Below are 26,314 nucleotides of genomic sequence, written 5' to 3' on the forward strand. Positions count from 1 at the left end.
AAGACAAATCCATGCATGCATGTAGATCATGAAAAGAAAACAACGACCTTCCAACTTTCTCAAATTAATAACTAAAACAACGACCTTCCAACTTTCTCAAATTAATTTAATTAATAACTAATTCTCCTCCCCATATGTCAGTTATGGTTTCTGTTAAAAATCTAAAGGGAAATGATTTTAGAACACCACTTTCTTCATCTGTCAATCAAGTGAAAATTAATGGGCACCTTATCTTCTTCCATATAACTATATTTTCCAAGGGATTGCTTTATATTCACTTGATCTTGAAATATTGTATATATGGTTAACGTACGTGGTTAACTACTTATTTTCTCTTTGCATTGATTGTTCTTCAAATATATATAATAATGGAAAATCATGATCATGTTTTGCTATCTTTAGGCTATATTTACTGATCATAGCACTGAAATTAGGAGAAAAAAGTCGGTTACCCCATGAAACCAGCCATATATTTAAGCTAACTAACTAATAAAATAATTTTTTTTTGGAATTACAATGAAAGCAAGCTGACTAAATACTCGTTAATGGAGACTTAACTAGTACAGTTCCAAGTGGACGTCTCAACTAATTAAGTCATGATTATAACCCATTTGAAGAAAAATGATCCTCTAGCTAGTTAGCTTGGAATAATATTGCATGGTAGGTGTAATATCTGTGTGTGTGTGTGTGTGTGTGTGAGTGAGAGAGAGAGAGAGAGAGAGAGAGCCTGCATATATTCATCATCAATGTCTATATTATAATCTGCCACTAATAACAACTTTCAACCCAATATTGTTCTGTACATCTCATGATACATATACACACACACCAGCTAATTATCTTGATTCCTCTCTACTTTTGTGTATATTCCAATACAAGAAGATTATTACAGATCATCATAGTCGGATGGTCAGAAAATGACCAAATTTACTCTCCTAATAGCACATGATGCAATGTATACATACTTACAAGAATCATCTATATATGGTCACCACTATATATATATACTCCTGTAATCGCTTGACCTTTATTTATTCAGACCCTCGATCCCATACAGTACAGTGGAAAAGAAACTCAGCTAGCTATAAGGCAACCCAAAAGCCACATATATATAGGGTAGTTCGTTGTGAAAAAGATCTTTTTTACTTCTTATGAAACCTAGCTATGACAATGATGATCATTCGGTATAGAGCTAGTTCTATGAAAAGGGAAAAGAGTTTCACATAAAGAAACATCCTAAAAGATTAAAAAGAGAAAAAAGGAATGTTGGAAGTGTCAAACGATTACTGTATTTGGAAATCAACTAAAGAAAAGGAGGGAACATCTTTCATCAACTCCTCCAAGTCCCATTCCCCCATTCTAAGCTCTTGATCTACTTCCCAACAGTTTCCATTAACCCGAGCCAAGTTTTCTGCCCTAGCATTAATGTTGTTATTGTAATTGCTGATGTTGTTCGTGTTATACAGGCCGGTGTTGTTATTCGTTGACCACTTATTTGTATTTTCAGTTTTAGCTTTCTGATCTTCTACGTTTACACTCTCTAAAGGAGGAACAAACAACTCCCCTAACCCAATATCAAGACCCCCAAAGGCCCCATTTTCCCCATCAAAACTATCTCCAGTACCTACACCAATTTGAGTCATGTATTGTGGTGTGTTAAGGCATCCAGTACATGCACTGGACATGTTCAGGCCATGCTGAAGCATATGCAATGGATCAACCATGTGGTTTAGGCCTGCCATATTTTGCATGGAAGATGATGCCGATGATGAATCCATGTACATGATTGGCATGATGCCTTGTTCTTGCATGGAAATCATGAGCCCAGATCCCATACCATCTTTAGGCGATGATGAATCGCTTGTGCTTGTGGATGAGGTTGTGGCTGACAAAGTCTTTAGCCTCTTCTTCACTGATGAGTTCCAAAAGTTCTTTATTTCGTTGTCAGTTCTCCCTGGCAAGCGTGCTGCAATTTGAGACCACCTGATTCATAACAGAAACGTCATATATGGAATTTACAAGGAAAGGTCAGTTTCACAAAACTAATGTATTATTTAAATGCATGATTTGCATGCCAAAAAAAGTCAAGAGTGTCTTAAACTCAAAGGGCAGATGCAGACACCAAGGTATTATACCTATTTTCTATTTTTGCCAACTTTTTTGTCCCATACAAGGAGCATATATATATATATATATATATATATATATATATAATATTGAAAACCAAAAAGGATATATACTTTAGACTTGTTTTTCACGAAAGCTTAAATTAATCATTAAACAAAAATAGGTCAATATATAGAGTGTCTTCAACTCAAAGAGCAGTTGTAGACATCAGCAGAGACCCCTGTCCTTCTCAACTTTAATTTATCCAAACTATCACCGGCCCTTAATTTAATGCATGCATCCGTACAATCCTACCAACACATATGCATGTAACTTATCTACACATAAGGCTCATGTTTATAAGTTTGATCTGTATGTAAGTACGTACTGAGAGAGTATATATGCTCACACGTGCTAGCTGCATGAATATATATATTAAACATGAAATGGATCGAGAACGTTCAAATTACATATATATGTATTTTTCATATTGTAGATCAGGCTAAAGATCAACACCAGGGTCATGATATTTGGATCGATGATGATATTTGAAAAGTAGGTTGATTATGTGCTGTTTTTGTCAGTTTGCGTTTCCTAATTTCCAAGGCTGAGATCAACTTTTCGTGCAGAATCTTTAAAGATTTAAAAAGTTTTCAAAATAAGTATGATTGAGATATAGGTGGCATGCATCATGCAATATTTGTTAGTGTCATACACTAATACACATGATTACCATGATTATATAGCCTTATACATTTCTTTTAATTTACTAGATATAATATATATTTATATGGCATATATACATGAAGAGAAACATGCATGGTGCCATAACCGCTCTATTATTAGCTTCTATAATTAATCTTTTACACCTAGCTGGTGCATAGAAAAGGTTAGAAAACTGAAAATGAATAGAAAAACGGCCAGCTAGGCGCTGATCTTGTCAACATAATATATATTATTATTATATATATAGAAGTTAGCGCGCAGAAAAGAAAAATGATCTGTGAAAGAAAAAAAAAAAGAAAAAAGAAGAACCTGTTGCCAAGAAGGGAGTGCAAATGGATGATGAGAGCTTCTTCTTGGGGTGAGAATGCGCCTCTCTTAAGGTCAGGCCTCAAGTAATTAATCCAGCGAAGGCGACAGCTCTTTCCACACCTCTGCAAGCCTGCATTTTTAGCCACATCACTCCAACAACCTTGGCCATTCTTCAGCATGTAGTTCATGAGCTTGTCATCCTCTTCTGGTGACCATAAGCCCTTTCTAAGCTTGTTGTTGGAATGGTTGTCTTTCCCAGCTGAGAAGGGCTCTGGCTTCCTCATTTTGAGAGGCTGAAGATCTAATGGTCTGGCCTGCAGCTAGAATACACTTAATATTCCCTTTGGGTATAGGTAATTTTTCTCCCAACAGGTTAGATGTTGTCAGTGAAGACTTTATAGAGAAATTGAGAGCTAGCTAGAGAAAAATATCAGAGAGAGCCGAGGGAGAGGAGGCTTCATGAAGTGGGAAAAATGATCATGATGACTCTGATGGTTGTGGGGTTTGCTTAGAATATAGGGAAGAGAGAGATAGGTTGGTTGATGGGTCTGAGTAGAAACGGTTTGGAGGGGGACCTGTGAGAGAGAGAGAGAGAGAGAGAGAGAGAGAGAGGGAGGGAGGTGGTCGTCTTGTCTTTGACTCCATGACTCCATAGCCCCTTAGCTTGTCTTTTTCCATTACGTAATCATCACTCACAGGGTAGTCATCAAGGGAATATGCGAAAGTTTGTTTTATAACCAAGCCATGGTTTTTGCTTCTACTTCACATAATCTCTCTCTCTCTCTCTCTCTCTCTCTCTCTCTCACACACACACAACACGTGTCTCTAAAAAAAGAAAATAAAATAGTATGAAAAATAAAATGATGATAAATGTACGTGGCGCATGCTCAACGGGCCCAAATCATACTGAATGGCCGAAGATGCCAAAGCTCTGATGTCCATGGGAAAACCTAAAGAAGGAAAAGTAGAATCACTCTAGTAATTAAACAGAACGTGTAAAAGACGTTAAAAAGTTTTTCCCATGAGAGGAGACAAAAGAAAAGGTTTGGACCTTTCTCAGACATGCACCCATGAATCTACAATTTAACAATATTAACACGTACGTACACGATCATACTCAAAATTAATGGCAATATATATACCTCATTATATCCAATTCTTAGATCTTTTATATATATATATATATTCTCAGACAAAAGCTAAGTGATCGTCATTTTAGCAGTACTAATACGTGAAATCACTTGAAATTTGTCACATACACATATCACTAAATATATATAATTGGTCAGGATGACAAAATTTAAGATTAAGATCAGTAGCGTTATTCTAGATTATCTGTAACATTAGAGTAGTATGTAATTATTTATATTGTAATTGGAGTACTCTGGATCGATCTATACATGTTCGTTGTGAGACTCAACATATGATCTCCCTGTAACAGTACCTTCATATATCTTCCTAATACTTAAAAGCATGTATAAAGATGAACAGTGGTGAACAGTGGCACCGTTTTCTTTTTCCCGTTGGCTTTTCCCGTTACCTTCTGAAATTCAGTTCGAATTTCAATCTTCCTCTTCGTTCGGTTAGCATCATTTACCCACTAAAAATATCTAATCCTTACATGTAAAATATCTGATCTTCAAATATAAGAGATGAAATATCTGATCTACACACAATTCACATTTACAGAACAATTCTCAAACTCAACTCGAGGAAGAAAAAAATTTCCCGTGCTCTTTAGATTTCTTCTCGCCGTTGGTACGCCGTTCACTTCTAATTTCACCTCTAACTTTGTTTTTCTCTTTTCTGGTTCTCGCATATATGTTTCTCTTTCACCGTGTGCGTTTGAGTGGGTAAGACGGAGGGAGACGGAGGGCTGCGCGTGGGGGACTCCGAAGGTGGGTGCGATGGTCGCCACCTTGAGGGGGACTCCTCGGTGGTGGCCGTGAGCTTCGGTGGCGACGTACGGCGGCGCGACATGAAACAAATGGGTGAAACCCATTTTCGTTCGGTTTCCGTGGGGGAGACGGAGGGCTGCGCGTGGCGGCCTTCGAAGGTGGGTGGGATGATCGCCACCTTGAGGGGGACTCCTCGGTGGTGGTCGTGCCCTTCGGTGGCCGCGTACGGCGGCGGAAAATCACATAAATGGGAGAAACTCATTTCGGTTCTCTTTCCACGGAGGAGATCCATGGCTGCGCGTGGGGAACATTGGTGGTGCCAGGGATATTGCTCATCGGCGTGAGGGGAACACGCCGGTGTTGGCAGTGATGATGGCCGGCGCTCGGCGGCAACGGGCTGCGCTGGACGAGAGGAGCCGAGCTCCGGAATCGCGTAGGAGAGAGAGAAAGTGTTTAGAAATAAAATGTTTTCCGAATAAAATCAAATATTAACTATTTATATGTTGTATTATTCTACAATTTTCCATCTGAAAATATTAAATAATAGTAATTTTTTTTTTTTCTTTACAACTCTACTTTTATTCTTACTAGAATTTTATATTGTTGAATTTTTTATATAGGTTGAGCTCCGTGAAGTTGAAAGTGGAAACAAAATATCTCAACAACTAGCTGGTTATAAAAATATCAAAAATATGGATCTTTTAACTTTTTAATTTCATACTGTGAATTAATAACTGAAATAATTTATTTTGCTTCTCTGATTTTAGAATCTTTTAAATCAATTATTTAATATCATTTATTCAATATTTATTTTGCTTGAACTTTGAGCTGTATTAAATTATAATTTCAAATTAAATGTTATTCCAACATATTTAAATGTTATATCTTATTAGTTATATATGCATGTTTATAGAAAAAAAAAATTTAAAAATTGTTATAAAATTGCTCATAAAATTCTACCGACAAATTTAGTTCTATATGTAAATACTTACATTAATATTTACAGTTTTACCCATATAATTATACATAATCAAATAGTAAAATATTAAAATTTTTAAAAATCAAAAATTTAATTAAATAATTTGATAAAATAGAGTATACATTCAATAAAATTAATATTGTGCATAAACTTGTATTTTAAAATATGCTTCAAGAACAAAATGAAATAAAAATTTTATAAATATTAATAATAAAGTTTGTAAATAATAGAGATGTACTTTCCGATTAAATAATTATTAGATTTTAAAAAATGAAACATAACAGTTGAATAAAAATTATTATAAAATTGAAATATTTTCAAATTATAATTTTCTAATCATACCTCTTCTGCTATTATTTTACTACTAAACAATTTGTTTTCCTTTTACTATTTATATTTGAATTAAAAACTTCAGAATTTATTCTTATTGCAAAATATGAAATTAAATTAATTCAATCAATCAATATAATTATATAATTTAATTAAAAATAAATTTAATTTTATAAATTTATTCAATTTCAAAAAAAAAATTTAAAAATTGCTATAAAATTGCTCATAAAATCCTACCGACAAATTTAGTTCTATATGTAAATACTTACATCAATATTTACAGTTTTACCCATATAATTATACATAATCAATTAGTAAAATATTGAAATTTTAAAAAATCCAAAATTTAATTAAATAATTTGATAAAATAGAGTACACATTCAATAAAAATAATATTGTGCACAAACTTGTATTTCTTCAAGAACAAAATGAAATAAAAATTTTATGAATATTAATAATAAAGTTTATAAATAATAGAGATGTACTTTCCGATTAAATAATTATTAGATTTTAAAAAATGAAAGTTTAGTAGTGGTATTAATGAAAGTTTTTATATATATAAACTTGAGACAAGAAATTCTACCGACAAATTTAGTTCTATATGTAAATACTTACATCAATATTTACAGTTTTACCCATATAATTATACATAATCAATTAGTAAAATATTGAAATTTTTAAAAATCGAAAATTTAATTGGAACATACAGGAGAGGTAACCAACTTATTCATATTCCAATTTATATTTTAAAAACATTTTATTTTAGATATTCAAATAGGAAGTTATTAAAAATATCTTTTACATTATATTTATTCACCATACAGGAACATTTACCGTATATCCAAAATATTACAAAATTATGTTCAACAAAAAAATGGATCATACAATTGGGTGCAGATTTAGATCAACTCCAAAAATAACGTCACAAAAACTTCAACGTTCTCTCCATAAATGCTGTGAATGAGGAGAACAATGCTGTGAATGAGGAAAACACACCACTATGAATCCATTATGTAATATTTAGTTATTTCAGACTTTACTTTCAGTAGCAAAAGAAACAATTATATAATATTTAGTCGTTTTAGACTCTACTTTCAGTAACCAAAAAAACAATTATGTAATATTCATTTTCCTGACTTGCTTAAACATATAGTCTGTCCAAATCTATTATTAGAGACTTTAAACAATTATAGTTTACTTAAACAATTAATTATATTATCTTCATAGACCTAATCATTAAATTCTCTTATTCTACACTAGATGTTTATATTTTAGAATAACCTAATACAGGGCAAACGTGCATCGCACGTAAATACACTGCTAGTATATATATGTGTGTGTGTGTGTGTGTGTGTGTAGTACTTAGAAAAATTATATTCATAAGCCTCACACATCACACACCATTTTTTTTATTATTTTTTTAATTTTTTTATTTTACTAAATGTATGATATATAGATAATGAGTAGAAGAATTCAATTATTTTAAGAAGAATAAAAAAATTAAAAAACATAAAAGAAATAAAAGAAATTGTGATATGTGAGACTTACGAATAACAAAGTTCGTAATACTTATACATCATCCTTAATTTCTTGCATACACGTAAGTGGAATATTATGAGCAATTTTGGAATCTATATATATAAGCAATTTCTTTTGTGAAATGAAAACCCAAATTAATAAACTTAAAGAGTACGTAGTAATTAAGAACTATATACTAATATTCCCAGATCTCTTCATTATAATGGGAATCATGAAAGCAAGCTAGCTGTAAATTACCAAAAGGCAGGACACGTATATAATTAAATCCTTCTAGAATGCAGATAGTAATCAACTAATTAATGACTCTTGAGGGATAGAACGCCAAACAGACAACTGTTTGTGGTGGTTAGAGCTTTGATGAGACAGCATGAAATTAAAGTTCTTACTGGCGGATCCAAGAAGAATTTAAGAAATCAATCCATCAATTGGACCATGATTAATTCATGGGAATCGTCTAAACTAGACAAACGTACATCCACACGACCGCCTTCAACTAATTATCAATCACATATATATATATATATATATATATATATATATATAGAATCCTATCCTCCTCCATCTTCTTCTTTCTTCTTCCTCTTTCATTTTCTTCTCTCTTGATCACGATGAAACCCTCTTACTCCTTTTCCATCAAATTTGAGTTGTTAATTATTAAAAAATAATCTCACATTACCTATGAACAAGATCTTGAACATGTTTATAAGAAATGAATAATCATATATTGTAAAACTAATTTTATGAGATAAATTAGACCCATAAATTTCTTCATTTTATCAGAATCTGCCACATGACAAATAGGGACCCACACTACTTACCCCGTGACAAAAACCAAGAAAAATACTGACCTACACATGATGGAATGTGTTGAGGAATAATCTCACATTGCCTATAGACAAGGTCTTGGACATGTTTATAAAAAATAAACAATCATTTTTTGTAGAACCGATTTTATGAGATTAAGTTAGACTCATGAATTTCTTCATTTATCTCATCTATAAGCCATTGGAGGCTAAATCTTGAACATTTGATGTACCTTCTTATAATAACCACATGATGCACATGAGTAGTATATATGATCAATGCAAGCGTCAGTTCAGTTCAACAACAAAGTAAACTTTAATCCAAACTTCTATATAAGATCGAGCTAGCTGCGCATTTAATTACAGCAAATCAATCATAGACATGATGCATGCCTGATCAAAAATCACCTGCTCAATGCATGTTGGTTGACACTTAATTGGGAGCTTAATTCATGACAACTTGTTTGTAGTACTCATGATTTCTCAATTATTAATGTTTGTTAGTTTCTTTGCTTCGAATTAGCCATTTTTTGGGTGTATATATGTTGGAATACCTCTTCTATATATCTTTTTGGCTTGTTTTTAATTAATTAATTTCATGCTAATATCTTGCCCACATCATGTCAGTACTATGATATATATTTTGTATATATCCGGATCATTTTCAGCCTAATTAATATAATTATTATATATATGATCATTGTTCTCTCATGACATTTTCTTTATGAGTTACTATATATCTTGATGCCACAAAGTTGAAAGGAAGTCCAAAAGGTTGCAGGCGGCAGGCAGTACAAACAAATTAGTAAATGATCAGTGGAAATAGATCATGTGGTATTAATGTAAGATCACGAGTCACCGGGATTGGATCAAACACGTAGTACTATAAGATCAGATTCAGTAATTATGGAATCTGCACGAATGTGGCAATGTGGGATTTGTTTTGACGAAGTCGGAGAAGAAATTGTGACACATTTTATAATTAATTGTGCAGTCATGTCAGCATTATTAATTAATTAATATTCCAAATTATAATGTCAGTAACACGTCATTACTTTGTCTTTCAAACGATCTCGTGATTAATCACATGACTAAATGCAAATGATCATCAACAACAACATTAACAAATTAAATTAATAAAATATAGAATTAATATCGTCAATCATCATTAATTAACGTGGTAGAGCTAGCCCCGATCCAACATACTAATTGCTTAAAGTTTCTTCAAGATGCTTCACTTTTATTCAAAAAGCCAAAAAAAAAAAAAACTCAGAGACCATAAAAATACACATATAAAATCTGTAAACTATAAGGAAAGAGTACGTAAGAAGTACATTAGAGGTACTGAAAAGGTAGCTAACACTTTTTTTCCATGCTCTCTCTTTACTCTTAATTTGCCAACTAGACAAAGCTAGCTTTTGGCTCTGCATGCATGCCCATGTTTTTTATTAGCCTGGTGATGACCTAAATCATGTATATATACCTTTAGAATGAGAGGAGTAATGGACCAACCAAGAAAGAAGATTGGCCATGATCCCTTGCGTACTTCAAAACCTAGTAAAGGAACAAAGCAATCTTATCAAAGTCATCAAAATAGCTAGGGTATCTCATAATGCATGCAGGAGGGGCCATACGAGAAAGATTCCATTAGGATACTTGTCATTTGATTAAAAAAAGAGCACTGAAATGAACAGACAGGGAATTTTTTAGTAGGGTAGAGATCGAGAAGAAAATCATGAAAATGAAATCTGTATTTGTCCCCTTCTTTTATATATATATATATATATATATATATATATATATATATATATATATTGCAGTGCTTGATCAGAGGATGATCAGTACCTTTCAATATGAAAAGAACAGGAGAGCTTAATTAAGAAGGGATTGATCATATATTTCTGCAACTTAAACGTACAACATGAGCTTTAATTGAAACAGAAACTTGAAAACAAAGGGGCTTATTTATTGCCCAAGGATTCAGCTCTGGAAGTCTTTAGTACTGATCAGTGTGTAATGGGTCCCTAAGAAGAAACATTCCCCAGCAATAAAATATGTAATTTATTAACAAAACCTAGAGGCCTAGCTATGCCTAATTAATCTATTAACAAAACCGGTCCATTTCAAGTGTACAGAAAACTAAGGGTTACAAAGTAAAAATAGTCAAATGTAATTTCTGATCTTTGGGGCTGATGGATGATCTCCATAATCTAAATTTACACTTTTTAATCCATGAACTTTCAAGTCCAAAGGGGTCATCATGCTAAACTAAGAATGGAGAATGTTGTGTAAGTTTCACTAAGATAGAAATCTCTCAAGATCAAATCATGGTAAACTACGCTCAATTTTTTTTTTTTTTATGATGGACAAATGATTGCATTAACTAACTAAAAAAGCATACAAGGAGGGGGTGGGTTCCCCCACCAATCACCCTAAAAGGCTAAAACAGCAAATACAATGCAAGAAACAAAAATTAAATTGGAAAATGGCACCAATAGATATCGCAGTCCCATTTTTGGTCGCCATAGTGATAGTTGTTAAAGCCATCTAATCATCGTAGTAGTTTGAGTAATCCTCAGCAAGAAGTTTCCGTCGTAAGAAATTGAGCAATAAGTTTGACTACTGAAAGTAAGGATGTAATCGGTCCGGTCCGGTTTTGGAAAAGTCACATATCGAAAATTTCGATTCATCATTTTTGTCGGATTGGATAGTTAGCTATCGGTCCAGTCAGTTCGATTCGGTCCATAAACATTTTTTTCCTTTTTTTAATAGAAAAATTAATACAAAAAATTAATGTAAAATTAAAATTAAGTGATATCTTTAATATTTTATACATGGTTGATGAATATTAAATAATTTCATTGTATATATAGTCAATGATGATCCATTGGATGAAAATCATATAATTAATTTATACAACTACTATATAAAATAATATTATATATATAATATTTAAAAATATATATACACATTCGGTTGATCTCGATCTCGGTCTAGTCCAAAAAAACCACACCCTGAGACCGACCAATAGTCTTATTGGTCGGTCCGGTCAGACTATTGTTCCGGTCCGATCAATTTTTTCGGTCCGAACCGATAGTCTTACAACCCTAATTGTAAGGCAAAAGTTGAGGAACTCCCATTCTTACATCCTACACCTTCTCGGTATATGGTAGTGGACAAAGGTCACTTCTCGACAAAATAAAGTGCACACAAACTTTTTAAAAAAATGGAGAGGAAGCTAAATATCTCAAAGGTCTTAGTAGATCAAGTGTTCGGGTATATACACAAAACAAATCTAAATATGGCACCTATGTGTGACTCAACTAGTGTGGAGGAGCAAGTGACTATGAGTAGTTGAAATGGAGGAGCATGGGCGTCAACACATGGTGGTTGTTTGTTCTGTCACCGAGGTAGGCAGCCATCAAGGGTTGGTTGGAGAGGTATGGGGAAAGGAAGAGGTTAGGCAAGCGTGTTGCAGGGGTGGATGGATTGCATTTTGGAATATTCGAGGGAGAGGACGTTATAGCGCGTGAGATCCATGTGTGGCTCATGAGGGTGCACATCTGATCAAGATGAGGATGGTAGCGCCAGAACAAGGATGGCAAGAGGAGTGTGAAGGGATAATGCCTAGTGGTCAGAGTGGATCTTAGGTCAGCATATCGAGACTATAAACAACTTCCTACAAAACTAAAAATTAACTTAAAGATGCATAAAAGGAGCAAAGAAAATGGGAAAGATGATCAAAAACTTATGTTTTCAATGGAAATGGGACAAAGGAAGAAACCATGCTCCTTCCTCCACCCGATTGGAGCTTTTTTCCAAAGGACAGCGATGGGGTGAGGGTAAACTTGCCTTATTGATTGGGGAGATTGAGAAATTTTAATTGGACAGAGATCCAACTAATGTATAAGCTAAATAGAATATAACTATCCTATAAAGAATGAGATTTTCCAACAATTTTATAATCCAAACACTTTCCAGTTTCAACCATTAAGAGAAAAATCCTCTTGCGTGTGATGCCACTGGCCACTAGGTCATAGTGTCTTTCCATTTACTTGGTAGGGAGGGGGAAAATGAAACTGTCATGACTAGCTCATTAGGTCCAAATCCGATCATGTAACACTTCATTCCTGTAGACTAGGAGTGTCACGTGTTTTTCATAAAATAAACCCGGCAAGAAATCTCATTTTTAATAAATGAACTTAGGATTTATTTTGTAGAAAAACTGTCTAATAAAAATGTTTTCTAAAAATATTAAATGAATAAACTGAATAAATTCATGTCATAAAAGCATGTTTTATTTTTAGAAAGTCCGAAAATAAAATTAACTGCTCCTTTTATTCCTGGTCTACCTGCTCGTAATTATCATCTTCACCTGGGTGGTTAAAAACGTAAAAACAAATTAAAATGAGTCAATGACTCAGTAAGAAATCTATCACAACGTAAACGTAATAAACATAAGATTTTCATAACAACTTTCATGCTGAGCTTAAAATTCATGACTGTTCATACTGATGCTTATGCTATGTATGACTGATTTAACTGAATTAACTGATTTATCTGACTGACCAACACACTTAACCCTATGTGCGAGGTTGTGCACCGGCCCCACGTCCCGCGGCCGCAAGGGGAGCCGCTGATAGTATTCTGGCAAACTATGGTGGACCACGACTGAGTTCGTGGCTTGTACATCCACCCTGAACTAAACTGCATTAGTACCATGCATTTGAATGGTCATCTTATTAACTGATCTAATCTTATCTTGCACTTGAATTTAAGATGGCTTATTTGTCTTATACACATTAGATGCATGACATAATACATACATTATTATAACTTCTGAATTTGAACATGATGCGAAATGACATAATCGTATGCTATGTTAGAGGACATGCTTGCATATGACATGAGCGGTTCACAAATAATGGTTGTCAATGACCTGGCTTGAATAATACTTATATATAAGCTAAACTGTGATGATCCTAATTTATGATCAAATTACTTACCTCGCTGCGCTTCTTCCTGAAAATCACTTCGTAACTCGACACCTATACGCAATAATAACTATTACTAAATCTGTTTGGGAACAATATGTACTAATATCCTACTTAATTAAATTCACAATCTAAAAGATAGTCAAATAAATATTTTGTTTAACACAATACTCAATAAATCCTGATATTTTAAATTATTTAAAATACTAATTTATAATTTAGTAAAAATACTCGAGCTATTTTAAAATAATTCATAAAACTTAAATTCTTAAACTAAGTTTCATTTCTTAACATAATTATTAAATCTTATAAGAAATCTAATAAATATTAATATCATTTAAATATTTTTAACATATTTCTCTATTTTCAACCTACAACTTTAATAGCATAATTATAACATCTATTAAAATAGACAGAAGAATCTCATTTAATAAATCGTTCAAAATAATTTAACAACTTTTACTGCTGAAATATGATATCTAATCTTTCAATATAATTTAACTATATATATATATATATGAATCTAAAATAATGGGTGGAAACATTCGATTAATAAAAGTAGACTCAATCATAATATTATTCAACACTCATAACTTATTACTTAATTTATTTTTAAAGTATAACATAATAATTTTATTAACATCCGACTAAATAGATAAAGGAAAATTAACTAAAATAATAGGCTCTATAATATACTTCAAAACACATTTTAAATTCCTTAAACACTTTCTTAATAAAATAAGCATTTGACTAATATATTTACTTAAGTAAAAACTCATCTTTAAAAATATTAATGTTAAGCCCAATAAAAATACTAAAACAGTTGTTGAAGATCATGCCCAATTTACTTTTTAAAACACAAGCTTATCTAATAAGCCCAGCATACATAAGGTCCAAGGGCCTGTTGTGAAACAATGCTTCATGGTGGTTTTATGGCACATGGACAGAAACATAAGGAGAAGTCATGCAAGAGAAAATAGAGGGCACACTGAGAGAGAGTATGCGACAAAGATGGGTTGCGCGGCGGTTCAGGCGACAAGGGGGGTCACGGCGACGCAACTAGCAGCTTCTCTGTTGTGGTGCGACACCGAGAGAGAGAGGACCTCCGAAACTCACCGAGAGGGCTGCACGGCACGATGGCTCTGGCGGCAGGCGGGGGTTACGGCGGCGCATCTGGAGGGTCCCCGTGGTGGTGCGACGCTGAGAGAGGGAGACGAAAAGCAACCGAAAGTGACAGAGAGAGCAGCGGCAAAGATTACCGAGAGGGAGTGGGTGTGACGGGGTTGGGTTGGTCGACGCTTTCTGTGGTGGACGGGAGGTGGTCCAATGGTGATCTCTGTGCAGGTGGCATGTGTCGCGGAGGAGCTGGCGACGTGGGTGGCTAGCTTGTGGCTCACGGTGGGAAGAATTCTTCCTTTGTTTCAGTACAGTAAAACAGAGTATTTGTTGGTGGTTTTTCAGCGGCTGGGCGACAGTGGTGTATGAGTGTTGCTGGTTTTCTGCAAGGTGGTGGTTGTGGCTTGTGGGGCGGCTATTCTGGTGGCTGGTTATTTAGAACGGAGGCTGCGTCGAGGTGCTTGTCTAAAGAGGCCGCAGCGTGGTGTACGTGACAGCGCTCGGAGGTCCTTTACGGCCATGCATGGTTTGCACAGTGGGGTCGCCGCGGTGGTTCCGTCGTCGAGTCACGACCTTTCCAGTTGTTGCGTCTCACTGAGCGGTATCCATGCGATTTTCATAACATGGGCATGCTTTGTTCCGTGAGAGTAAAATAGAGTCATGCTCTTCTGTCATTCCATGCGACGGTGGTTTTCATTTTGGTCTAACGAGGTCAACAGTGCTACTGGTAGAGGGGTTGAGCGTGGGCTAGGCAAAGCTCGAAATGGTTCTCAGTCTACGGCGCGAGGTTTCTTCATGCAGAAGATCTAAACGTATATACATATACGTATATATATATATATATATATATATATAAATATACAAGTGATAGAGAAAGCCAAAAAATAAACCCTAGGAGAAGAGACGTGCATGTGCAAGGGAGTAGAGACATGCAGAACGAGAAGGGAAAACGTGGAAGTTAAAAGTATGAGAGTTATCCTAATAACAATAAAATCTTAAATAGTAATAATAATAATAATACGATAATAATTCTATTAAAATTAACAATTTATTAATAACATAAAAATCTGCTAAAATAATAATAATGATAATAATAATATTTATAGCTATATGAAATAAATTTTATTTTATGGCCTAATCTTAGGATCGGGTTGTTACATATAAAGACAAGTCCAGTCCAATTTTATAAAAAAGAAAAAAAAAATATGTAAAACGCACTGTTTTACAAGTCCTCTATTTCCCTCTTCCCTTTTTATTCCCCCAGCCATCAATCGCCCCCAGTAGGTGCTACTCGCACCCACGATACAGAGTTGTCCCCTTTCCGCACCCCACTCCCCGCACACAGATGGGTGAGATCGGACCCTTGGTCTGTCCACCCCCTTCCACCGCAAACCCAGTAGTAAAAAATATATATATATATATATATGTATACAAATTCACAAAAAATACAAATCTAAAATAAAATAATAAAATATACAACAAATTCACGAAAAAAAAACCTTATACTACGAAAAAAAATTATTTGCAAAGTAATAAACAATACGACAGCTCCATGCTCCTCTCTCTCTCTCTCTCTCTCTCTCTCTCATCTATTTCCCCCTGTTTCTCTCTCTCACTCTGTCTGTCCTCTATCTTCTCCGCCTCCCTCTCATCAGGTTGTGCCCTCCAACCACAAGCACCACTTTCCACCATGCTAGGAAACAACATTGAACGCCTCTGTCATCCTTCATTGTTTTCTCTTCTACCGGCGTCACGCTTTTATCGCACTCCTTGGCGCCAACACAACAGGCCTTGTTGCTGTTGTGTGCCTCCAGGCCGATAAGCTCCTCCTCATTCTCTCTCTCCTCTTTGTTTCATCTCTCATATTTGCCTGTGTTATTCTCACTCACTGCTCCGAGCTTGCCACCAAGCATCTCAGCCACATGCCCTCCATTCAAATGTAACACTCTGGGCCATTGACTGCGATGACTACCAAGGGTCGACGGCATGGTAAGAGAAGGCTTAGGGTTGTTAAGATGAAGTGGTAAGAGATAGAAGGAGGTCGGGACTTAGAAGAATTAAGGTTGGGAGCTTGAAGTACATAGACAGTTGGCTGGGCTACTTCATGGGCTGCAGCATGGGCCTCTAGGCCTTAATTATTTTTTATTATGGTTTGATCTCGTTAATAGTTGTTGTAAGGACTTTGGTCCACTAGTTATATGGTCTACTAAACCCTTTTGGGCTAATGGGCCCTTTATATTTGTTTGTTATTTTTCTTAGATGCACCACGGGTAACTCTTGTGCCTAATTCTGTTATGGGGAATCAGGGATATATTCCTTGAGAAGGGACTTGTGATTTTTTATGCAAAAAAATACAATTCAGACTCTTATTTTCTCTCAATATTCTTTCCATCTTCCTGGAGGATCCTCTCCCCTCAAAGTGAGATTTTTGTTTCACTCCACCGACGTGTTACATCAAACCACAATGATCCAACAGGCTTTACAGCATGGAGCCCCACTGCTCACCACTCCCAACCCGTTATGCCATAGCCTACTCAGACCAATTCAACCCAAGGTAAATTCCATACTTTGCAACACTTTGGTTTCTAGATTGTTAGAATTATGTTTTTTGGGGTTACAGATTTGTTTCAGCTAAGATGGTTATTGGGTTTGGAGGTAAATGTAGGCTTGAAAATATATATAGATTAATGCTTGGAAGGTTAGCGTTGGGAATGTATAGTTCAGTTTGGCCAAATAGTTTATGGATTCAGAACTTTGCTTTAGAGTTTTATCGGTGTTGGGCCTTAAATTTGTGAGGGAGGGGTGGCGCTCTAGAGCAGTATTTGGTTGGAATCGAAAATTCTGGTTTAGTTTTTGAAGCTTGGACGATTTTATAGCTTTGTTTGGGAGACGATGTATAAATGTGGAATAAGTTAGAAGGTTCAAAGAGTCGGCTAGCAGATGGAAATAGGGTTTTTGCACGGGAAGCTAGGTTTCGGGTTGTTATTTGATTGACATTTGTTTGGGGTGTTGCATCCAATTTGTCATAATGCGTAGAATGGGTTTTGTGGTGTAAACCTATTAATGTCGTGGTTGAACACAGTTAGATGGGTTGACACGTTAGGCAGTGAGTGTTTATGAAATATTGTAATAGAGTCTTGTTAGGTACAAGCGGTCTGGGGAGCCAAACCGCGTACCGAAGCTGACATGATTTTTTTATTGAAAAGAAATACAAAAGAAGAAAAATTTTGAGAGAATAAAAGGTCATCTGTCTTACGAAAATCATTTTTATCTTCAATTCGCACCGTTTCATTAAACGGATGCCTTACATGTCAGTATCGGTGCACAATTTGGTGTGCAAACTCACTTGCAAAAAGACTTTTCCATTGTAATATATGTATTCATGGCTGGAGTGGAATTTATTGTGCTGTTGTTGGGTTAATGCCAGTGCTTGATCAAGTGTATATTCACGTCCTGGAAATCGGTATTGGTTTGAGTTAAGGTCTGTGTTGAGCATATTTGGACAGAGGGAGAATTAAGTTTTGTGGGGTTGTTTGCTTTAGGTGTACTGATATTGAAAAGGTAATTTGGGCATACATGTCTCTGGTGGTCGGAAATGTGGGTTGGTATTTTTATGTGCCGAGATTATGAATATGAATGGTGATGTGAGTTGTAATCGGATTCAAGTAAATCCAAGGAGGTTGGGCTAATCTATTGGTGGAGTCAATTATGGTGTCGACTAAGTACATTCTTACAGCATTATGGAGCTTACGACCCAGAAAGATACATGGCCAAAGTACCTGTTCTGTGATACAAACCACGGCTTCAATGACAAGAGCGACATCAGAATGACGGATTGCACGAAATGCTCGATTCATTGATAAAGTCTCTGTCATACCGCCTAACGAAGCTACAGCTGCCCTTCTTCTGATTCCAGCAGTATCAATAAGCCAGAACTTCTGAAAACAAGCAAACATTTTAAAGTAAGTGAGATCTAAGTTTACTGAAAACATTTTTCACTTTGATTGATGATTCATAGATTTACAGAGCATTGACAATGGCCTAGCCATTTGCCAATGCAAGTTCAAATTAAAGAGGGAAAGTGTAAAAAAACCCCAGCATTGGCCTAGCTAAACTTATAAAGTTTAACATATCTGCTACAGTAATTGTTAGCAGCTCGCCAAGTATGGAGAGAGACTGTTTACACACCAAATTAATTTTTTATCATTTCTCTGTCCGCTCTTTCGTTCCCTTGGTTTTTTTCTTCTTCATCCCAAAACCCTCGTTTCTTCTATATTTTTTTCTTTCTCCCGAAACAGTCTTCGCTCCTTTCTTCTCCGCAAGAAATTTTCCTTCAGCCCCATTCTTCCCCAGACCGCAGAGTCCCCTTCTCTCCAGTGGTCGCATTCTCCAGCCAAAAGCCATCGTCTTCGTGGTCTTCAACGTAAGTCTCTCTTCCTCTTCTCCGTGCCGTCTCTTCTTTCCCTCTTCTCCGATTCTTCAACATAAATTACCTGCCAATTTGCTACCCAGGACAAATAATTATTGAATCGGCTTGGCTCCACGAATCATCCAGAAGGCACTACAAATTCATCCACAAATCGGCTGGGCTCTACCCTATACAACATCCACGAAATGTAAGTACGGCTGGATCTCTGAAAATTAAGTAATTGCTAAGATTAATATGTATAACTACTGGCTAGGCTGCATATATCTATGCATATGGGTTAAGAACAATGTCGTGATCAGGGTACGCCCATAAATTAATGCCATGATCAGCTCGATCGAGCTGTAATCTGCCATCAAGTTGTATATATAGTCTTTGGACCACCAGATTAAATTAATTGAGAGCTAGTTAATCAAACAGAAGATCAGAGGCCTCTTACTTGATATTCATGCTCATTGCTCATGGATTTTTGGTGATCTTCCAGCATCATCACACACACACACACACACACACACACACACACACACACACACATATATGAAATATCCACCTCCAAAGTTTTAATACTCTGATGAACTATATACACACACATATATACAAATAAAAAATTATATTTTGCTAGTCAGTACTAATTATATTCAATCTAGGTCCATAATGAAGTCATGAAGTAGAACTACACAAATGCATGTTCTACTAATTTAATAATGTGGTTCACCTTGAGATAAGGGAATTGACTTTGTTGGGTTTGTTTTTTTTTTTTGTGAATGATTGGTGTCTGTTTGGTGTATAATATGCTGCCATTTATATTGGATAGTCCTAGAAAAGTGGCTGCAGGTGGTTGTTTGATGCAGTTTAGTGGTGAATCAAGTGTCTTATTATAGTGGAGCTCTTATTTGTTTCTTGAGTGTATGGTTTTTAATTAATTTTGCATGCTACTACTGGTTTCAAGAGTGAAGATGAAAATACGAACCCTGTTTGTTGTCTAGAAATGGGCATTTTTCTGTTTGCTGACCTGAAGAAAAATATTAAAAACATATATATCCCATCTCATTTTCATGTGTGAAGATATGTGTGTAAATACGTCTGAAGACATGTGTGAAGGTATGTAAAGAAACTGTAGGAAAGAAAGTTTTGCATGTAGGAACATTATACCATTCTTCCAGTAACAGTATTCTCATACTGTGGATTTGTGTTTGATTCTTTGCTTCAGCATATGATAATTTGTATATTTGTATTTGATGTTAGAGTATGGTTATCATAATGCTCTGGTTTCTCTGTTGGTCTGTACATTTGGGAGATAAAGGGCTCATTATTTGCACTTGTATAATTTGCTTTTTGGATTTGATTGTTTGATTCAAACTATTTTGAACTTTTGACGTTAGGTCTTGCTAAACTGTTTTTTCCCCTGCCCATGTGATGTAGGAAAGATAAGCTTGTATCAGGACAAACTAGAGAGGTTCATAGACTTGAGTAAAGGTACATTTGTCTCTTTGAAATTTTGACATTTGTTGTAAATTTCTCATCTTAAAATGTCATCGTGAATGGTGCTGCAAGTGCAAGGGCACTCCTAATCTTACTATGAAGATTTTACTTTATTTTAAGATGAAAGTGACTGGGCTGGGTCATTTAATATGCAGAGCATACTATCATATGCTCAAATTTGATTTTTTTTTAGAATCTCATTTTCTAATGACAATATTCTTGTGTTGGCTGTAGTTTATTTTCCTCTTAACTGATTGCGTGATTTTGAATTTTTTCTTCAAGCACCACTTCGACCCTCTACTACCTTGAATTATCAGGCAGCAACACGTTTTATTGAGCATTCTTTCCCTGACCTGACCCCAGGTAAATTGTTCTTTTCTAATTTTTATGTTCATGAATCTTTAACCATTTTTAGCTCTTTGCATTGAGGGATTGCTCATTTTTTGTACACCAGAAGCTAAGTATGAGAAATATTAGTAGAGGAGAGGGGCCAAAGATGAAGTATCTAGAGGAGTGTCCAATAGAAGCGGAAGTATCAATCATCTGAAAAACAATCGGTTCAAATAGCTGCCAAGGAATTTCTTGAGAAGGCAGCCCGTGAACTTTGATAATAAAGGTGGTTTTAGGGGACCTCTACAGATTCTGAGCCTTTTATGTATAATTCTAGATATCATGGATTCATCTTTCCCTGTGACAGTAACAACTCTTTGAAGGGTTGGGTAGAAGAAAGGTTGGCATCTTTGTATATATGATTCTTGGGTGTGAAGGGTTGGCAAAATGTATTATATGAAGAGTATTTGCAAAATAAATAAAAAATAAAAAAAATAAATTGTCAAATATTATTAAAATATATAATATAATATTATTATTTTGATTTTAAGATGACTAGTCCAATGTGGGTTCACCTAGCTAAAAGTTGATGTCATAGTTAAAAGTTGAGATTCTAGCTAAATTTTGGACTTGGCAATGGCTAGGCCATTGCCAATGCTCTTAGTCTCCTATTCAAGCATATTGAAGCACATAAAGAGGACTGGTCTGATAGCACAATACATTGTTAATTCATGCAAACCAACAAACTTGAGATCATATTACTCAATAAGCAAGCCCCATTCTTATATTTCCATATTAAACGAGAAAAAACAAACAAGAAAACCTTGAGATAACCAGCTAAGGGCATCAACGTGCAGCCCAAAATAAATTATTATAAGCATATTCTAGAAATGTCCTATTTACTTGACATATTTTGGTATAGCAATTCCCAACATTGGGACGCATAAATAGGATAGAATCTGAAATCTCCATTCATGGAGGTATGAAAAAATGATATGGATTATTTGGCTCATACCAATAATAAAATACACCTAGCTGTACAGAAGTTAAAAAGTAATAGCAGAAACACAACTGTAGTAGCGGTCAATGACAAATCGAAATTGTAAACTAATCAAACCTGGCCATCCGGTGCAGTAAATTCAGTATCAATAGCATCATGAGTAGTACCACTGATTGGGCTAACAATTGTTCTATCCTCTCCAACCAATGCATTCAAAATGCTACTCTTACCAACATTCGGTCGGCCAACAATGGCAATTGCAGGAACATAATATTATACCTCAAGATTCTCTGGACCCTATATACAAGAATAAGCAGATGATATAAGAAATAAAAAACAATTTAAATGCACAAGAGATGTACAGGCTTATGAATCGCTTATATCTTCTTTTCTTCCTCCCTATTTTTTGGGAAGGAGGGAGAGGGAAGGGAAGCAAGTGTGTACATTACAGTTTTTAATGGCCAGAAGGTGCAATATTTTTTTTAAAATTGCAAGCTACAGAAGACTTGTACCCATGAAATTATCAACAAGCGTACCATGAAAAGATTCCAAACATTGATCCTTTAACCATGATCAATAGATGTTAAACAGTTGAAGATAGCCAATTTGATCAAGACTCAGTACTAATACAACATTCATAGTTCAACTTGTCAATGGACGAACCTCAATTTTTTGAAGTCCTGAACAAACAAGATCAAGAAGATCTCCAGTTCCCGTCCCAGACAGAGCAGATATGGGAAGTGGGGAAAAGCAAGTTGATCAACCAAAAAAGGAGGTAATTAGAACCAGATTCATGAAGAAATAGAGAATTTAAGTCCACCACATATATGCTACAATGCCAATGATACAAACAGATTGTGTTAATAATGAAAGATATACTACAAATCGAATGTATTGGTAGATAGCCAAGACTGTCGACACACAAACACACACACACACACACAGAGGGAGGGAGAGAGAGAGAGAGAGAGAGAGAGTAGATACTAAACAGATCCCAGAGATAAAATGCAAGTATCAGCACTTGGAGACATTACTTTGACATTGGAATGGAGAAACTTGAATTTCGTTACCAAAATAATGAAATTATGTCCATCTAAATTTTTAGTCACTCAACTTGTCTTGGAAAAACCTGTAAGTCTGCCAAAAAAAATCCATGTAATGTTAAAAGGCGAGAAAATCATATTTATGACTACTTTTAGCAAGGAGTTGTATAACCATTTAAAATGACGATTCATCATTAGAAAGACAACATATCCAACAATTAAAAAAAGGATTACACTTAAGTGATTATTAGAATGCCCAGAGTGATTGAACTTAGGGGTGCAATCGGTCCGGTCTGGGGTGGGGTCAAGGACCAAAAATTTCAGTCCACCCTTTTTCAATTACCATAAGGACTACCGGTCTGGTCAGTCCAATTCGGTCCATATGAGACAAGCACATTTTTTTCATCTTTTCTTTTTTGGTAGATTAATTAATACAAAAAATTAATTAAATCAGTAAAATCAAAATTAAGTGAGCTCTTAATGTGGAATAGGTAACTAACTAATTAAAAATAATTAATTATAATTATATAATATATTTATGATGTTAATAGCTACTAACTTAGTACTTTAGTAGAGTATGTATCTACATATAATAACATATATTATCATATGATTTATTGTATGATATATTAGTTAATTGATAGCGAATATTATTTTACATTATATATGGTCAATGGTGATAGATTAGAGAAAATTACATAATTAACTTATACAACTACTATATAAAATGATATATTATATATAAAAAAATATTTAATGTAAGTGATTCGGTTGGTTTCGGTCCGGTCCAAAAAACCACACCCCGGGACCAGACCTAAAACCGAATTTTAGAGACACCATGGACCGAGCTGACTAGGGCTGAATTCGGTCCAGACCGAAACATTTTCACCCCTAATTGAACTTATGTCATCAGTATCAATCACTGCCACTTTTCAGTGGAGGAAAGACATCTAGTCCTAATACCGTTTCCTGTGCTTGTCTAAGGAACAAATTTTCAGAAACTGAAAAACAATCACAGGAAGAAGAAAAATGGAAAAAAACAATATTCTCTCTGCCCACCTTCTTTTTTTGACAATTGTCATCATTGAGACCCCCTCCACCAAAACCAACAAAGTACAGCAGACAAACTACATGAAAATTTGACAAAAAAACCTGCTCAAGAGTGAAAGCTTTATGACAGACAACTGTGTTTCTTATGCATTTTAAGATGGAAGCTTTTTACCGTCAAGAAATCAGTTCCCATTTAAATGCATAAGTGACTTTTAACCAGGGGAAAAAAATTGCAAAAGAACAGCATTACTCCATCGATCAAATATCACAAAGCTCAACCAAGTGACAGATTTTGATGTTAACCCAGAGAGTGCTATCAAATAGCAGTACAAGACAGTGTCGAAACAAAAATCATTGTGTTTATTAAGAAACTAATGCAGTTCAAGTGTCAGGTGTTACAGTACAGGCTTGATGTTATCACATTTTATGCAGCACAAGAACTGATGCTACTTGGTGTTTAAGGTGTAATTTCACAGTCATGCACATATGTAATAAAATAGTGCAATAACACAAATAACCACAAGCTTGTAACATTATATATGTGTACGAAATGAATCATCGTTTTATAAATAGACAACTCACATTATTAACTAATATGCGCCTGCCATTTGATAGAATTCCAATACTCTTTCTGTAAAAGAAAAACTCACGCAAAGGACCAAAATTCTGATGCTTGCATCATTCCCTTATGAGGAGATTCACACTTGTTAACTGCAAGAATGACAAACTTATTTGAGTGGTTCTTCTGCAGCCACTCAGCAATCATCCGCTGCGGGCGAAAAGCTAACAATAATTGTAACCCGACAAGACGATTATATAATGCTGATTTACCAACGTTTGGCCTTCCAACAATTGTAACCCTCGGAAGAAGATGGTCGGGGATCAGCACGTCAAGTTTTCAAATTTTAGCAAGCAACTACTATTTTCCTTTTCAACTCGAAAGAGAAAGTTCCCATTAAGCATCATCAAGAAATATCAGTTTAATTCCATCACTTCACTGATCAAAAAAGAAATTCCATCACTCGAACTTGAAAGGTCTTGTGGTTCTCTTTTTAATTCAGCGGTAAACTTGATAAATATAACGGAAAATATAAGCGATATTTGCAAATAGTGGAATTTTGTGTTCTCAAGTTTTTCACGTAGACAAATATTACGATAACGGCTTGTCAAAAGGATGCTACTAACACTTGTAGTCGTAGTTTTACGCCTTCCCCCTTTTTGATTCCTGCGGGTTTGATCATCCGCCTCGTCCTCTGAAATCAACTCACATACACAAACACAAGCATAAATGAATACACACACACACACACAATACATGCTCAAATCACACAGAACGTAAAGTCCTGACTAACCGATTCTCAATTCACGCGACAACGAGCTAGAGTATTGAAGAAACGCATATCTCGCTTCTTCTTCGAGAGCATCGACGTCGACATCCGAAAAATCCTGGCCTTTGGATTCATCGCCTTCTTCCTCGTCCTCGCCGAATTCTTCGAGTTCCTCTTCTTCTAGCTCCTCTTTTACTTGTTCTTCTTGCTGTTGGTTGGCGTGAGGGAAGCGGGAAAGGCAATGGGGAAGAAAAGAACGTTTTGGGAGAGAGGGGGGGAGGGGAGAGAGGGAGAGAGAGCGGAGAGTTGGAGGGAAGAGGGAGGGAGGAAGGGGAGTTTTGGGAAATGCCAATGGGGAGAGGAGGGAAAGGGTTTTAGAGAGAGTGGAGGAGTGGAAGAGCTCCAGAGCCACCATTTTTTGTCCGGGTGGCAAAGCTTTCAGCTAGTGAATGTGTATTTTGACAAATGGAAAGGTTTGGCGGTTTAGCGGAGTCGAGAGGTTTATCCAGGTATACCACTCCTTTTACCTATCTCGAAACCTTACTAAAAGTCCTGAACAGATCCTGGCCCTTTTATATGGGCCTGAGTATAGGCCCTGGCCCGGCCCAAACCTAAAACAAAATCTTGTAGTATATATATATAATATCATTACGCCTACTCAGTTCTAGGGGTGATCATATGACATGATCTGTTAATCCAACACAAATAGGACATTAAATTAATAGTTTTGAATTTAATGTTAGTAGATTTGGATCAAAACGGATTGATTCGTTAAGATACGATTCATTAACGGATCATTAATAAGTCAACCCGTTCGGTAGATTTCTTTGTTTGGATTGGGTTAAGCTGCTGAGT

The 26,314-nt window shown here is 35.4% G+C and overlaps 3 protein-coding genes and 1 long non-coding RNA gene across 7 annotated transcripts; 1 reads left to right on the forward strand and 3 right to left on the reverse strand.

The window, feature by feature from the left end:
- Positions 1-771: 771 nt before the first annotated feature.
- On the reverse strand, positions 772-3,489 carry LOC108998681 (transcription factor MYB46-like). Its single transcript, XM_018975334.2, has 2 exons — positions 3,142-3,489; positions 772-1,983 (listed from the first exon to the last, which is right to left on the reverse strand). Exons 1-2 carry the CDS (start codon positions 3,423-3,425, stop codon positions 1,284-1,286), a joined length of 984 nt encoding a protein of 327 aa, XP_018830879.1. The 5' UTR covers positions 3,426-3,489; the 3' UTR covers positions 772-1,283.
- Positions 3,490-10,037: 6,548 nt separating this feature from the next.
- Positions 10,038-18,762, reverse strand: LOC118344533 (GTPase Der-like). Its single transcript, XM_035685490.1, has 3 exons — positions 18,580-18,762; positions 13,697-13,738; positions 10,038-10,244 (listed from the first exon to the last, which is right to left on the reverse strand). The coding sequence occupies exons 1-3, from the start codon at positions 18,754-18,756 to the stop codon at positions 10,176-10,178; spliced, it is 288 nt and encodes a 95-aa protein (XP_035541383.1). The 5' UTR covers positions 18,757-18,762; the 3' UTR covers positions 10,038-10,175.
- LOC108998714 lies at positions 18,636-25,913 on the reverse strand. 3 transcript variants are annotated; one of them, XR_004798343.1, is made up of 5 exons: positions 25,484-25,913; positions 25,317-25,384; positions 24,782-25,014; positions 22,156-22,335; positions 18,636-18,738 (listed from the first exon to the last, which is right to left on the reverse strand). XR_004798343.1 is itself a non-coding variant. In XM_035685489.1 (4 exons), exons 1-4 carry the CDS (start codon positions 25,872-25,874, stop codon positions 23,148-23,150), a joined length of 720 nt encoding a protein of 239 aa, XP_035541382.1. In that variant the 5' UTR covers positions 25,875-25,913; the 3' UTR covers positions 22,714-23,147. The 3 variants fall into 3 exon arrangements, 1 of the variants encoding a protein (XP_035541382.1); XR_004798344.1 differs by lacking the exons at positions 18,636-18,738; positions 22,156-22,335 and adding an exon at positions 22,714-23,175 and having other exon boundaries at positions 24,714-25,014; XM_035685489.1 differs by lacking the exons at positions 18,636-18,738; positions 22,156-22,335 and adding an exon at positions 22,714-23,175.
- LOC108998715 lies at positions 18,704-21,490 on the forward strand. Of its 2 annotated transcripts, none has more exons than XR_004798346.1 (3): positions 18,704-18,762; positions 19,099-20,702; positions 20,991-21,490. It is a non-coding gene; the product is annotated as an uncharacterized LOC108998715 (long non-coding RNA). The 2 variants fall into 2 exon arrangements; XR_004798345.1 differs by lacking the exon at positions 18,704-18,762 and having other exon boundaries at positions 19,394-20,702; positions 20,991-21,071; positions 21,163-21,490.
- Positions 25,914-26,314: the final 401 nt, after the last annotated feature.

This window comes from Juglans regia, chromosome 14, assembly GCF_001411555.2.
Source record: "Juglans regia cultivar Chandler chromosome 14, Walnut 2.0, whole genome shotgun sequence".
NCBI lineage: Eukaryota > Viridiplantae > Streptophyta > Magnoliopsida > Fagales > Juglandaceae > Juglans > Juglans regia.